Source organism: Neovison vison, chromosome 14, assembly GCF_020171115.1.
Source record: "Neovison vison isolate M4711 chromosome 14, ASM_NN_V1, whole genome shotgun sequence".
NCBI lineage: Eukaryota > Metazoa > Chordata > Mammalia > Carnivora > Mustelidae > Neogale > Neogale vison.
The window spans coordinates 17,341,993-17,357,504 of record NC_058104.1 but is presented as its reverse complement, the minus strand read 5'-3'; the positions used below and the strand labels follow the sequence as shown (position 1 = coordinate 17,357,504).

The 15,512-nt window shown below is 55.1% G+C and overlaps 1 protein-coding gene across 1 annotated transcript in view; it reads right to left on the bottom strand.

Annotated features, from left to right (window-relative positions):
* Nucleotides 1-15,512, bottom strand: part of LOC122896062 (ATP-binding cassette sub-family A member 17-like) — a 58,176-nt gene that overhangs the window by 32,689 nt on the left and 9,975 nt on the right. Inside the window, exons 8-15 of the mRNA XM_044234002.1 lie at nucleotides 13,740-13,913; nucleotides 9,609-9,781; nucleotides 8,645-8,788; nucleotides 7,428-7,557; nucleotides 6,292-6,446; nucleotides 5,320-5,475; nucleotides 4,881-5,091; nucleotides 3,446-3,596 (exon numbers count right to left, since the gene is read on the bottom strand). Coding sequence (XP_044089937.1) covers nucleotides 3,446-3,596; nucleotides 4,881-5,091; nucleotides 5,320-5,475; nucleotides 6,292-6,446; nucleotides 7,428-7,557; nucleotides 8,645-8,788; nucleotides 9,609-9,781; nucleotides 13,740-13,913 — 1,294 coding nt within the window. The remainder of the gene's footprint in view (nucleotides 1-3,445; nucleotides 3,597-4,880; nucleotides 5,092-5,319; nucleotides 5,476-6,291; nucleotides 6,447-7,427; nucleotides 7,558-8,644; nucleotides 8,789-9,608; nucleotides 9,782-13,739; nucleotides 13,914-15,512) is intronic.

Sequence of the window (15,512 nt, the reverse complement as noted above, 5' to 3'; positions counted from 1 at the left end):
ACACCAGTGCACGCCTTAATAGTTTCTTCTCATTCATCGTGGAGGGCTGTTCAACAAAAGCAGTATACTACAGTTTGATCGTTGGTTCCCCTATTGGTTGACTTTAGACAGAAGGGATAGGGTTTGGGTCAGAGGGGGTTGGGCAGGCTCTGGGAGGCTTCTCCAGGAGCCCTGAGTCACCATGAAGCTGCCATGCCCTGGAGGACTTGGAGATGCTCTGATCAGGGGTTCTGGCTGGGTTCAGCCTTCCAGAAATCCTGCTGAGACCCCAGACCTAGGGGCCAAGCCATCCTGGAATTCCAGGTAAGTCCATTCAATGGCTCTTATTTTGCTAAAAACTTTGTGTTTATGTCCACATTCTAGATGTTGGTATTGGTATCAGAGTGTGCTGCTCCCTTCTGTATTTTCTGAAAGATTGGGGAGACCTAGCAACTGATGGGACCTGCAATTCTCTTTTTGGTAACATTTGTCATCGCAAATTTGATTTCATCAGTAGATGTGTGGTTCTTAGATTTTCCTCTTTTACTTTGTGTCCTATTGAGTAGGTTGTGTTTTTCAAGGAATCAGCCCATTCTACAGTGTCCAGTGTATTTGTGGTATTTTCTCATGAAGTTGTCCTAAGTCTGTGCTTGGGCTGAGAAATGGTCCACTCATTCCTGATGCTGGTTCTTATATTTCTACTTTTCTTTAATGGCTTTGGCAGGAGCTCATCACTGTTACTAATATTTGTAATAAACAACATCTGGCTGTTTTAGTCTTCTCAATTTTTTTTTGTTGTTTCTTATTCCATCATTTGCTCTCTTTGAATTTATTATTTCTTTTCTTCTCTGTACTCTTCACTTCTCTCTGCTTTTTCTCCCTCCCTCAGCTGGAAGCACAGGTCATTGGTTTTAAGGCTTTCTTCTTTCCTAACGTAGTGTTTCAAAGCTGTATGTTTCCCTCTGGGCACCGCAGTAGCAGCATATGAACAATTCAAGTCTGTTGGGTTTTCATTGCCGTCCAACTAAAAAAAAAACTCTTTGTAATTCCTTTTTGACCCATAAGCTATTCAGAAGTGTTGTGTTGAGCTTCTGTGTGGATTTTCTAGGTATCTTTTCATAATCGAGTGGTAATTTAACTCTTCTGCTATGTGATGAGGAGCCTGGCTCATGGCTGAGACCTTATGGGTGAGGCAGGGATTAGCGTGGGAAGGACCCGGAATCTGCCTCCTCACCGACATAGCAGACTCACTGGCAGGCTCCGTCTAAGGTGCCTGGCACTGGAAGTTAGAGTCAGAGACATTAGACAAGAGAAAGAAATAAAAGGCTTCCAGATTGGAGAGGAAGAAGTAAAATGATCTGTTTGCAGATGACACGATCTTATATGCAGAAAACTCTATAAAGACGCCACAAAGAAGCTGTGAGAACCATAAGCAAATTCAGCAAAGGAGCAGGATGTAAAGTCAACACACAGGAATCAGCTGCATTTCTAAGTACAATGAACAAATCTGAAAAGGAAACTATAGGAACAACCCCACTTACCATCGCATCCAACAATAAAATACTTAGGGATTAACTTAATCAAGGAAGTGAAAGACTTGTAGAATGAAAGTTGTCAAACACCACTGAAGGAAAGTAAAGAAGAGGGAAATCCATGGAGACACATCCCTTGTTCATGGACTGGAAGACGTAATGCTGTTCAAACACCAGTGTCAGCCCGAGCATTCCACAGTCAGTACAGGTCCTACCAAGAGAGCACTGATTTTTTTTTTCTTTTTGCAGAAATAGAAAAACCCTAAAATTCCTAAAATTCAAATGGCATCTCAAGAGACCTTTAATAACCTCCCCCCCAAAAAAAGTGCTGCAAAGAACAAAATGAGAGAATCACACAAAAATCACACAAAAGCTTCACAACATGGGATCTGGCAATGATTTCTTTGGACGTGACACCAAGGGCACAGTAACAAAAGAAAAAATATACACGTTGGACTTCATTAAATTTAAAAATTCTGCGCATCAGGAAACACTGTCCTTGGAGCAAAAAGGCAACCCATTGAATGGGAGAAAATATTTGCAAATCCTGTATCTGATAAAGGACTAGTACCCGTAATATAGAGAGAAGTCCTACAACTTCAGAACAATAGAAAACAGCTTGGATCAGAAATGGGCAAAGGACGTGAGGGGCACCTGGCCGGCTCAGCCAGAGACGCGTGCAACTCTTGATCTCAGGGTCCTGAGTTTGAGCCCCACCTTGGGGGCAGAGATGACTAAATAAAAAAAAGTATTTTAAAAAAATGCATAATAGGCATTGCTCCAAAGAAGACCTGTGAATAGCCAATACGCTCACAAGAAGACGCTCGACATCACCATCGTTAGGGAGATGCGAAGCGAAACAACAGTGAGTCACCGCCTCATACTCCTTAGGTTGGTTACTGCTAATAGAATAGAACAGAACACAGCAGGTACCGGGGAGCCGCAGAGAAACTGGAATTCTTGTGTGTTGTGGGAGGGAATGCAAAATGGCCCAGCACCCCTTCTTCTACGTAAATATACCCCAAAGAATCCGAAGCAGAGTCTGAAAAGATACTTGTACACCATGTTCATAATGGCATTATTCATGGTAGCTCAAGCGTGGCAGCAGCCCAAGTGTGCACGGATGAACGGATAAACACAGCGCGCGTGAGATGTGAGATGGCACATTATGCAGCCTTAAAAAGGAAGGAAATTGTGCACTGAACCTTGAGGACCTTATGCTCAGCAGTCTAAGCCAATCACAAAAGGACAAATGCTTCCCCATGTAACAGGAGCTGAGAGAAGCCCGAATCATGGAGACAGAAAGTGCGGTTGTGGGTGCCAGGGGCTGGGGAGCTCTCAGAAGTAAGGGACCCAGTAGAGAGACAAACTGATGGTGTAGGTGAGCAGGGCGAGTCAGACCCATGGGCTTTTGAGAATTGAGCATGGAAAGACCTGGAGCCGGGGCTGAAAGGTGAGCCTCTGGGAGGAAGAGGCTGTGTCCTTGGCTGTAAAGATGGGAGGAAGAAAGAAACTTGTGATGGGAGTGAAGGGGACTTCCCTTCGGTGGCTCTCATCTTCCCAGAGCTCAGGTTCCTGCTTGAGAACAAGCTGAGGGAGAGGAGCCCGTGGGGAGTGCCAGGGACCACTCTGAAGCCCGAAATAAAGAAAATCGGGCCGAACATTCATCTCAGCTCCGCCACCCAATAAAGGGCTTCTGACTTTAACCTGAAGGCTACTGGGAGCCATTGAGGGTTTTGAAGGAGGGAGGGGATATGACCAGAGCCTTGTGTTTTCGAGTGTGAGCTGGCTGGAGTGTGCTGTCTTCCCAGCAGATGCCCAAGGCCTGGGGAGTCCAGACCCCAGCAGAATAGAGAGTCCTCGCTGGGGAGTCAGACAGGTGGCTCTAAACTCTGTCCCCACAAACAGCTCCTCCCGTCCTCTGGGGTCCGCACCTGTGTGTGTCCTTTTTAGGAAGAATGAAGTTTAATTCTTCTCCCTTGCTGGACTGCAAAACCGCATTTGGGATATGGTGATAAATCAGACAACAGATCTCCTCTGTGTTGCAGTGAGGTTTCTTCACCAAAGTCATGTAATATCCGCCGCCTGAAACAACATTTCAGAGACCCTGAAACGTCCTTACTCCTTTCCCGTGGCTCAGAATGCACAGCTTCGCAGGAAAGTGGGGGGGGGGGGCTGTGGGTTTGGATGGAAACCCCAGGGAAGTCGCTCTCAAGAGCTCTCATGGGCTCTCATTAAAGGGGCGTGAGGCAGACAATAAGAGAAATGGGGAAAATCTATAGATTATTATCAGTGACATAGGCTGAGGAGAAAGATAATCATTGGAGGGGATTTGGGGGGGTCAAGGAGTGTGATTCTAAACAGGGTCATGAGGCCTAAGCGTGGCCAGCGCTGGCCGGGGAGGGAGCCGGAGGGCAGGAGCACAGCAGGGGACTGGAAGAGCACTGGAAATGCCACTGCGTGATGGGACCAGGCCAAGCAAGGCCCTGCGGGCCAATCCTAGGACTTTGACTTTCTCTCAGTGGGAGAGAAGATCACTGCAGGGCCAAGCAGAAGGGTAACACAGTCATTCGGACAACCGAGCAGAGATGGGGGGTGAGTTAGCTGGCGAGTGCAGTAATCCAGGAGGGGATGGACGACAGGCCAGGGCGCTAGCCAGATGTGGAGGTGGGAGAAGGGAAGCCTCCCCCCCCCCGGGGCCTGCAGACCAATGGGATCTGGGCTCTGAGAGATGGAGAGGTCAGGGAGCCTCCAAGGTTTTGGCCAAGCTCCCACGAGAAAGGAGCTGTCTGTGCTGGGGGCAGTGGGTGTGGTCGCTGAGAGCAGGGGCCCCTGGTCTGCTCAGGGTGTGGACGAGCCCCACAGAGCTGGTCGGCGTCCACGCCGCTGCGGAGTAGGCTCCAGGTGCACGCCTGCGGAGTTCAGGAAGGCGTCCAGGCTGCAGACACACACAAGTTCCAGCACAGGAGAACGGACAAGGTCAGGGAGTGGGCAGAGGCACGTCCACGCCACAAGCAGCAGAGACCCAGAGGGCATGGGGTCCAGGAGAATAAGGGGGCCACCGTGAAAACCACCCACAACCGCCCAGGCGCTCTGCACACACTGCTCACTCCTTGAGGAACCCGGTTTTTGAGGTCCATTTTCTAGATCGGACGGGGAAGGCTGAGGTCGTCCTGGCCACGTGGATGGAGGCTATGAACTGGTGGAGTGAAGCTCAGACCTCGATCTCCTGACTCGGGGTCTCAGACTGTCTGCACCTCGCTCCCCGCTGCTATCTCAGGGGCCCTCTGGGGAAGCAAACTGTCCCTGGCCAGGGCCAGGGCCTGTGGGGAAGGGAGGCCGGCCGGCCGGCCCGCCCGCACCGCTCACCGTACTTCTGCTTGAGAAACATCGAGGACCCACAGCACTGCAGCTCCCCCTTGGCCATGATGGCCACGCGGTCCCCCAGCAGGTCAGCCTCATCCATGAAGTTCGTGGTCAGTAGCACGGTGCGGTCGCTCTTGTGCTGCTGCAGGAGGTCCCAGATGGCCCTCCTGGAGAGGGCGTCCATGCCCGAGGTGGGCTCGTCCAGCATCAGCACCTGCGGGCAGAGCGGCGGCCGCTGAGGTTGGGGGCAGAGTGGGGTCGCGGACTGGGGCCGGCTGTGTAGGAGGCCCCGTGAGGCTCCGGTTTGGGAAGATGTGGCCGTCCCCACGCTGGCCAGGCTGCTCTGCCGGCGTCCGGGGGCTGCAGCCAGCCCGAGCCACGTGAGGGCTGGAGCCTGAGGCCCCAAGCGGACGTCCCCGTGCACAGCCTCCCGCCCGCCTACCTTGGAGCCCGCTATGAGGGCGATCCCTATGGAGAGCTTGCGTCTCATGCCCCCGCTCAGGAACCGGCTCAGGGTGTCCTGCTTGTCCTCCAGGCCGAGCACGTGCAGCATCCGCTGGACTTCCTCGGGGCACTTCCGATGGGACAAGCCCTTTAGCTGCGAGAGCGGGGACGGAGAGGTCCAGCAGGGGCTCCTGGGGTGGGGCGGCCTGTCCAGTCCGTGGGGAGCCTGGCCTCCATGTCGTCCCCTTCCCACCTCCCGGCAGACGCCCACCAGTCCAGCCAGCACTTTGCTAGCATATACGTAAACTCGGCACAAGAGGCTTACTACCTTCAGGGAAAGGGATACGCAAAAGGCTTTTGTATTTTGAACCGCGTGAACATATATCTCATCGACACTGAGTGCAGCACGTTAAAGGATCGCACAACAAGACTGAACGGGAGGTGTCCCCAGGAGGCTCAATGGATAAAAAATCTGTGTGGCATAATGAAGAGTCTGGTCGGCCTCTGTCCCCAGCTACTGGGAGGGACCTCTAAGTCCTTGGCGTGATGGGGTGCCCTGGTTATTCACCTTGTACCCTGGGGCCACATCAGAATTTATGCTAATGCGCTGACTCCAGACCTGCTGGGAGTGGGGAGATGTGCCCCAGGATTCGACCGTTCAGGCCTGTGTGATGAAGCTCCGAGAGAAACTGGCCACTTGCCGGTTAAGTGAGCTACCGGGTACACAGCCACGTCCCAGCAGGGCAGACATGGGCCCAGACCTCACTCTGCATGTCTCTTTTCTTCGCTGGTCCCGATTCGTATCCACTGTAGTCAAACTGTACCCCATGCCCCTGGCCCCTTCCTGAATGTTTAGGGACTCACGTCCAGGGAGGTTTCAGGGCCTGCTGAAGCTGGGTTGGAAGGCTGCAGGCCGCCCCTCCCCAAGATCGGACGCAGAGGAAACACAGCCCGCCGTCCATGGACGCACCTGAGCATAGAAAGAAAGATGCTCGGCTACGGTGAGGTCTGGGAACAAGATATCGTGCTGGGGGCACCAGCCCAGGCTCCTCTGGATCTCAGCCATATCGCGAGAAATTTCATACCCCTTGATATAGGCCCATCCACCTGAAGGGGGAATAAGACCTAGAAGGAGCAAGTACAAGACATATGCCAAGGTCATGTTCCCACAGAGCACCCCACAGCCCCGGGGCTCACAGATGCCCAGTGCTCGCATCAGATGGCCTCACTCCTTGTCACAGTCAGTGACCTCCATAGACTGTGTGTTCTGTGACCCTGAATGAGGACGTGTGGCAGAACAGAGACGGAGACATCCCTCCTGCTTCTAAGGAGTGCCTGTCTGGCTAGGGAACAAACACATGGGCGCACGGAAAGCAAATTACACTGTCATATGCGCCAGGCGATACTGCGGAAATGGGGTTCACTAGAACACTTCACCGACTGAGCCACCCGGGTGTCCCTCATGCATTAAAGTTCTTAGCAAACACAGGAAAATATAAATTCTGATTTTTTAACTGACTTTTCCACAAAATGGTCAATTGAGGTCATTTCTCCACATCCATGAAATCTACATAATTTGGGCAGGCTAATAAGATTTCACTATTACGAATACATGCTCTTTATTTATCCAACGCATGCTAATTAGTCGGTGGTTTGCAGTGTTCCCGAAGTATGAACTCGTGAGAGGACTTTGCCTTCTTTCTCATGTATCTCCTTCCTTTATGTCAACCTAAGCAGATTCGGGGCGCCTGGCTGGCTCAGTGGGTCCAGCTCTTGGTTCCAGCCCAGGTCATGGTCTCAGGGCCGCGCCCAACGGGGAGCCTGAGAAGCTCTCTCTGCCTGTGCCCCTCCTTGTGGGAAGAGACGCGCAGAGCCGTGTGCCAGCCCCTTGACCGTGTATGAGACCTACTTCCCCAGACGGGAAGAGCCACCGATGCCCTCTCCCGAGTACGGGGTCACGTGAACCACCAGACACACTACAGACGGTAAAACAAGGAAACAGCGAGTGCTTCATATTACACGTCGGTGAGCTCTGAGGAGGGCCGATGGAGGCTCTCAGGGCGGGTGGAAGGCTCTATTCCTTGAGGCGCCGGCCGGCATGGGTACCTGCCAGCATGCAGCACAGGGTGGTTTTGCCGGCTCCGCTGTGTCCCAGGAGGACGGTGATCTGCCCCTGGTACAGATTCAGGGTCAGATCTTTGACCGCTCTGTGGCTGTCCCTTCCCGTGTCATACACCTGTGGAAGAGTCAGCGTGTGACCGACTCCCTAACGGGCCCGGGGCATTCTTGAAGCATCTATGACCCACATCAAGTCCCAGGGAAGCCGGTCCGTCGGGGGGAATCCAAGTGGGAATGTGGACAAGAGCCCTTCTTTCGGGGCGTAGCTGCCCGGGGCTGCTGGGGAGCCTGATGGGGATGCCATGCCGGGGGGGGGGGGTTCTCCCCGACACCCACGCCACAGAGGTCAGGGCTCGAGGATGCAGGGCTCGGAGCTTGGCAGGGAGTGTTCTCCCTGCTTCTCGAGCCACACCTTGCCCCGCATGACATGGTAAGCCCTTGGGAAATCGCGCCAGAACCACGTGTCTGCAGACAGCCTGTTTGGTGAGCAGAGGGGAGATCCCTGCTCTCGGAAGCCACACGAGTGCCTAGCTGTTCCCGCTACTGCCACGTGTGAAGGACCTGGAGCCATCCCCCGCGTCGTGAGTCCCCTGGGCTACGATGGGACACCACCCCGCCCCCCTCCCCGGCTCTCCAGCTCCCACAGGCAAAGGAAGGCGGCACGAAGCGTGACAAGGATGCCGCCTCTCCTTGGGCTCATCGCATTTGAAGAACAGAAGATGCCGAAGGAGAAAATGATGCTCTGTGGGACGTGTGGGGGCACAGGGCCAATGTCCAGGCATCCTGTCCCGGGAGCGCCTAGTCACGTGGGGCTCTGCATGCAGGAAAGGCCCAGCGAACGCTGGTCACAGACAAACACACCCCATCTGGAAGCCCGTCCCGAGAGCCAGGACACCCAGCGACCGGGTGTGTGAACCATGGAGGAGCGGCGTGAGGGGCTGAGCTCCAGGGTGTCCCTGGGCACCGGCGCTGGTGCGGTGGGGCTGGGGAGAATGTTTCAGGAGATGCCACCAAGACCCTCCATCCTCCTCCACTCCACTGCACGACAGCAAACAGGAGACATTTCACGTTCCGTTCCTCTCCTGAGGACAGTGTTGCAGGAGGAAATCCCACCAGGGAAGGAACCTCGTAACCACCATCAGAATGAAACACAAGCCTCTACAAACTATTCGTCAATTCTAGGAGGAAGGGTCGTGCGCTGATACCTTGTAGAGATGCTGGATTTCAATCCCTTTCATCAAACTGGTGGGCTCTTCCTGAAAGAACTTGCTTTCCGCAGGTCTGCTAAGGTCCCCAATGTCTAGCACGGACCGTGTGAGGGGCACAGACTGTCCGCGCCAGTGCGACGGCTAGACAGAAAGTCAACTGACATTAGCCTGTTCGGGTGAATCGACTGTCGTCTCCAGGAAGATAAATAGTTTGGTAAATTAAATTCTCCACAGTGCCCGCCCCCAGCCCCCCACCTTTCCTGGTATCCAGCATTTAACGGTGCCCGAAGCCAAGCAACCTGCTCATGGTCTCACTACTGGTAAGCTGCGTTTTCGCCTACAGCTCATGGTCCCGAGGTTGGGGCGAGCGACGGAGGGTGCACCGCACCCAGGCTCCCAGCGAGCTGGGGAAGCCGTCATGTCGGCTGACAGCCTCCCTGGCTGAGCCTGGGGAGATCCTGGGGTGGACACTCCTGCAAGGGCCAGCAGGCAGCCACGCAGTGCCCCAGAGGGGGTCACCCCCTTCAAAGACCGTGGACAGGCCCGCTGGTGGGGCTGTGGGAACACTGCACCCGCAGGTGACCCCACTTTGTAAGGACACAGTGACTCTGAGAAGTTGTTGGGGTTGCCAAGAAAGGGGGAGAGGAGGCAGTGGTGTCCGGTGTAGACTTTCGGGGCCTGACACGGGGGTGGGCACACCAGGACATCGCAGACACGCCTGTAAGGGACTCTGCATGGGACACCCGCTGGGGCAAACATCAGAGACACTGAGATGCGTTCATCACACTCCCTTGGCGACCACAGCTGATAGGTTTGGGGTGAATCCTGGTTCAAGAATCTGGCTTCGATTTCCTGGGATTTGAGATTTCTATCAGGACACCACTGAGATGGCTGAGGGTACGGGGTGGGGCCCTGTTAAAAGGTCTAACGTGGCCTATGAAACAACAGCACCAGTACTCACCATGACAAAGAAGTACCACGGCTTAGGGACACCATACTCGCCCAGGAGGACGGCCTCCACGTACCAGGCCACCACGCTGTACAGGACGGCGTCCAACAGCAGCAGCAGCAACACCTGGCAGAAGTTAAACTCCCCGCTCACGCTGCCGATAGTTTTCCACTGCATACCCGTGCCTGAGCCAAAGGAAGGACGACATCACTGCACGGAAGCTAAACTGCTCCCCTCATACCGCTGGTGACCAGGCCACTGGCAGGACTGGACTGCCTGGGAGTCAAGGGATGGGCACAGGGAAGGGGAAAGTGAGCGTCGTGGGCTCTCCAGTGAGATAAGCCACTTTCAGGATTGCCAGAAGAGCTAGTGGTTTCCTTAGGCCAAGAAGGGGGTTCTCCATGCGTCAGCACCTGGTGGCCCATTGTCTTGCTGGGCTAATTCTCACTCCAAGTGAGGTCAGGGTAGTTACCTCCTTACCCTGCAAGCTTGCGTTCTCATTCCCCCTGTGTGGATTACCGGCCCGGCCCCAGGGACCAGCGTCCCGGGAGCAAGCGTCTGGTGCCAACCGTGATCATAGGGGCCCCCACTCTGTGCTCTGAACCTGGCCCCGTACTGTTGATTCACCATCCGCGCAGGGCCTCATGCACACCTACTCCCGGAACAGGGAAGGGATGGAGGAAGGGCTCAGAACCGGTTCCAGGATGCCAGGGGTGGGAAGTGATCTGTGTGATGCCAAGTGCCAAATCAAAGTGCCAGCTGACAAAGCTTCTCCTTTCGAGCCTCCGAGATACGGAGCGTCTGCTGCCACCTGGCAGGCTCGCGGTGGCGGAACCGCCAACACAGCAGGAGAGACTCGAGGGGGGGGCGAGTGCACAGATGGGCCAGGTCCCTGGTCTCCAATGCTTGCCGAGCGCCTGGGGTTTCAGTTCCGATCAGGTGTGTTGGGGGTGGGGGGACCCCCACAGAGGCTGCATTTCCAAACCCGATGGTGAGGGGGACCAGGGGCCAGAGACCCACGGGGATCCCATTCCCATGACCAGTGTGTCGACATGACTTCCCAGAGTGTCGCTGTTTGCTGGCCACCAATCAGATCTCACCCGACTTGGGACGGGTTCCAAGGCTGCAGTGGCCACGGGGCACACTTGGCTCCCAAGAGGTCCATTCCCTACTCAGTGCAGATCTGCGGGGTGCAGAGGGCAGATGGGTGAGTCTCCTTCCCCACCTTGGCAGTCATGGGATCAACGGTCAACTTTAGGTATTGACCGTGACCGTGTGACCAAAGAATCACAAAACGGAGCTTTAACAAGCAATCTGAGGGAAATATTGGTGGGACCTGACCCACACCGGGGGGCGGGGAGATCAGTCGCCCCAGAAATCCCCAGAGCGCACGCCCTATCTCCGCCCGCCCGTGGCCAGATGTTTGCAGGCAGCCTCGGGCCCACTCCTGCCGCTTGTGCAAGCTGACAGTCCCTCTGTACCTGGTCTCCCCACACCACTCACATTCCACACAACTCGCCTCTCGCCAGCTTGTGACTCTTTGTTCCAAACCTTTCTTTTTCTTCCCCTTTTCTCCTTGTTCCTCCGGTTTTCACGATTCCATTTCATTTCCAACATTGATATATTATTTATACTTCTAAAAAATTTTTTTTCAGTGTCATTGTAGGCTCTACATTATGCGTCTTTAACCAGAGTGTGTCATCAAATGACGTGGCGCGAGGCCTGTTCGCGGGGTCTTCCCAGTCCTTCCCCACCCCCGCTACGGTCCTACGTCTCCCTTCCACAGGAGCTCTCAACTCTGTAGGCTTCTCCCGCTTTTGCTGTAGACACGAGTCCTCTCTCAGAGCAAAAAACCAACAAACCAAAAATACCCCCACGAAAACCAAAGTATTTCCCATTTCCGTTGCCCCGCCCCCATCTGTTGCATCCTGACTGCTGTGCGCCAGCCTGTCCTGCTGCCCAATGTCTCAGGCTCCCCGCAGTGGGGGTGGGCAGGGGCCCCGAAGTCTGCTCTCCCTTCCACCGCTTTGGGACTCAGCCAATCTCCTGCTTACTCCTTTCTCTCTCTATCCAACGCTTCTAGTCTTCCGTTGGCTCAGTACTGAATTATGGGATCAGCTCCGTGTAGCCAAGCCTGAAGTTAATTATCTTTCCTTTCCTCCCGCAAAGTATTTATGCCCTCTAGGTTCTGACATTACCCCCTCAAAGAGCCCCTCTTATGTATTTTAATCTCACCTGTTCAAAACACAACAAAACACGATAAAAACTGAAGGCGTCTCTCTCAGGGCGAACCACTGGCTTTGGCTCCCGTTGAAAAGCACTTCGTTCGCCTTTCGGTTCCTCCAGCTTCTCGTAAGATTTTCCTCCTGCCGTCTGCTGTGCTCTCTCTTACGCTGGCGTGTCCCGTGTAGACGTCTTCTTCGTATTCTTGTCTGGGATTTGCCGGGCCTCCTGGCGTCCAGTTTGGGGAGGGATCTGGGCTCTGTCTCTTCAGAAGCATTTCTCCTGCCCCCTTCTCTCGTTTCCTGGGGGACCTCTGCTTAAATGGGGGCAAGCCCTCCCCACTCTTCTCTGAATGCTTTCTCAGCTCTCGTGCACATTTTCGCATCTTTTTGGTCCTCTCTGCTGCCTCCCGTGTGGTTTCGTCTAACCCAGTTCCAGGTCATAACCCTTTCCCGGTGGTTTCAAAGCCACCGCGAGCCCACCCAGTACATGCAAACACTGCCTTTAGAGAAGAATGTATACTGAGCGTTGCTGTCTTATAATCTGAGCCTTGGTAATTCCGAAACGTGGGGACTTTTCTGCTGGCTCTCACCCGCGGTGGCTCATTGCCTTGGGTTTTTAATTGCTTTCTACTGTGTTGCGTTTTGCCCTGGAGAATGCGTCTGGGAGGATTCACCGTGATGGGGATGAAAGTGCTTCTGCCAGGCACCTGAGTGGGGGCTCTGTCCCCACCAGAAATCGCGTCCCTGCTTGAGGGTTCCTGGACGGCCCTCGCGGGGTGACCCCGGGCTGCAGCCCTGCCAGGTTCTCAGGGGCAAATTTCTCCTGGGTTCTCCTCCACGATGTGGTCAGCACCACAGCACCTTCCCCAAGGCCCTATCGTTTATGAGGGGTTGGGGTGCGGATGCAGGGACAGACTCCCCAGCTCCCCTTCAAGAAAGCCGGCGGGGAGAAGAGAATCTCGGCTGTCAACAGAAAGTCCCCATAAAGTTCCCCTATCCACTCCCTAACATAGGAGGAGTCACAGAGACCTTATGAATTCTACATTTCCCCGTGCTCATTTCGGAAGTGTGGCCTCATCAGTGTTTTCTTAAGGACAGCCACTCACCAGCAATAAATTCTGGTCAGCTTCACACCCTTAACCCTTCACACCCTTAACCCATTGAGACCACCCTGTTTAACAGAGAAGTAAATTGGTAGGTTGTTCCAGGTCATTGGAAATTATCCTTGTTGCAGTAAGAAGACTCACAAACCAGATCCAACCTAGAACTCCCATCCCTGCTGCCGGGTCCCTAAACCAGGCCGTAGCGTCTAGAACCAGAACTTGAGATAGAAGCCGAGGCCGAGCCGTGAGGTCGCCGTGAAGTCACTTGCTACAGTGTCCACGGGCGGCTTCGTGCCGCCGAGATGGGCACCGGTTCCACCCAGAAAGCTTCCTGAGCCCAGCAGGCCCTCGGCTTGGATGTGTTAGCTGCCAGCTTCTGCGGTGGCCGTCGGCATTCTGAGGAATTCTCCCGCCTCTGGAAGGTAGGACAAGCGAGCCTGAGGGGGTGCGCTTCCCAAAGTGGAGCTTGCGAGGCCCCCAGGCCGCCCCCAAGTCTGTGCGTGAGGAATGTGGCGTCTGCAAATGACCTTCCGTTATCTGCAAAGTTCTAACGCGCTCACCGACTCAGCTCTGTCTTCTCCGTGTAACTACATAGGCTTGTAATTGCAAAGTCGTTACTGGCTTAAGCTGGGCTCCCAAACCACCGAGAGAGCCGTGGTGTGAACCGTGTCCTACCACCCACCGTGGGTGGTAGGTGTTGCAAGCGCTCCTGAGGCTGAAAGAAGCTGCCTGTGAGGGCCTCGCAGAAACGCAGCTCCCCTGGCCCCTCTGAGCTTCAAGGTCACCCCCCACTCCGTGGGAAAGAGAGGGCTCACCTTTTATCTCAAATGTGGAGATTAATCGGACCCCCAGCGCCATGGCCACGTTGGAGAGCAGACAGAAGACCAGCTTTTGGAAATGCGTCCTCTGGGGGTAGCTGAACGTGAAGTACAGGTACGGGAGGTACATGAAGAAGAAGCTGATGCCCCCGGCGGCAGCTGCGACGTGGGCTGCGGGAAGACACGGCAGCGGCTATCAGTCACACGCCAGGTGGCCCACGCCACTTCCTGCCTCAGCTGGGCAGGCGGGCGGCGGATCTGCGGGGGCCTTGTTGTCCCAGAAGGGAAGCAGCCTTTTACGGACTCTGTGCTTCCACTCTTGGAAAGGCTAAGGGCACCTGCGGCACTATCGGCGGGCATGGATCCGTAAGGGCACAGGTCTGGGACTGCCGCAGACAGCGTGGACAGCGGCTCCTACAGCCCGAGCCCTCCCTGCACAGATGGTGGCCCACACCGCAGCCCCCAGCCCAGCGGCCTACCAACAGCCCCTCACCGAGCCTTCACGCCCTCCCTGCTGGCAGAGGAGGAAACGGAGGCTCAGCCACAGTAAGTACGTGTGTGCAGGGTTGTGCAACTCGGGAAGCACCGTCAGGGTCTCGGGGTTTTCCCGGCTGTGAGCACAGCCCTCCGGACTGGGAGATGAGCCAGGCCGGCCACAGGCTGGGAGACGAACTCGGGTGCAATGCCGATGCTCAGCTCCTGGGAAGTGGAGAGTGTAGGAACCGGGGAGGTGAGGATGGCATCGACGAAGGAAAGAGCCCCGTTGAGGCTCCAGGCGGCCCTGCCCGAAGCCGGCTTCATGAACCATGGCTGACCTTCGATCTTGTTGACGTCTCTGAGTTTCAGGTTCTCCGTTTGTAACAGGCCTTAAGAACTGCTAATATTTATTAAGCTTTTGCTCTGTACCAAGTACTGTTCTCAGCACTTTCCCTGTAATATCCCATTTAATCCTCATAACAGAGTCACAAATACTGTGGCTTTCCCATTTCCCAGAGGGGGAAACGAATGCACCGTCTGTATGGACTTGGCTCAAGGTCAGGGTCCGCACAGAGAGCCCCGTGAGGCCAGCACAGCTGTCAGCCTCGGTGCGGAGGGGAGAAAGGCTGCGGTCCATTGCAGGGTCGAGAAGAGGTTCCAAAGTGCTGTCTCAGAGAGGTGAGAGGCAAACTGACCATGGGACGTGGGTGGGTTGCAAGGCCAGGAGACCTCACTGAGACCCGGAAACCAGTCCGCCCAGGGGAGAGTTTTTCTCCAGCCAAGTTCCCCGGCTCAGGTGTAGGTGCAGGGGGCAGGGAGCCTGGTGGGAGCCGGGCTGAGAATCTGCAGCGCCAGCTCAGCGGACAGTCGACAGGTGTAAGTTTAAGGAGTCAAAGTCGTGATGGGCCCCAGGATCGGAGCGGCTGGGGAAGCCAGCCAGGCACACGGTGGGGTGACGGCTAGTGGAGCAGCGTTAGGGGTGACGATCAGGTGTCTCGATGGGGGTCAAAGAATTACTGGGAGGGGCGGGTGTGAGAGGGAAGAAGCTAAACAGGGAGATGGGGGTGCCAAGAATGAGGTGTTTGGGGCAAGGCGTTACTGGCAAGGCTGGGTTTAGAGAATGAAGCACTCCAGCGAGCGTGGAAGGGGACAGGCAGCAGCAGAGTCCTAGGTAAGAAGGAGTGTGGTCTAGTCGGATGACACCCTCCTGGTCAAAGGGGCTGAGTGCTCTGAGCAGGGAGGGCAGAGGCGTGCTCTGGAGGCAGCAGGCAGGAGTGGGGAGACACCTTCCCA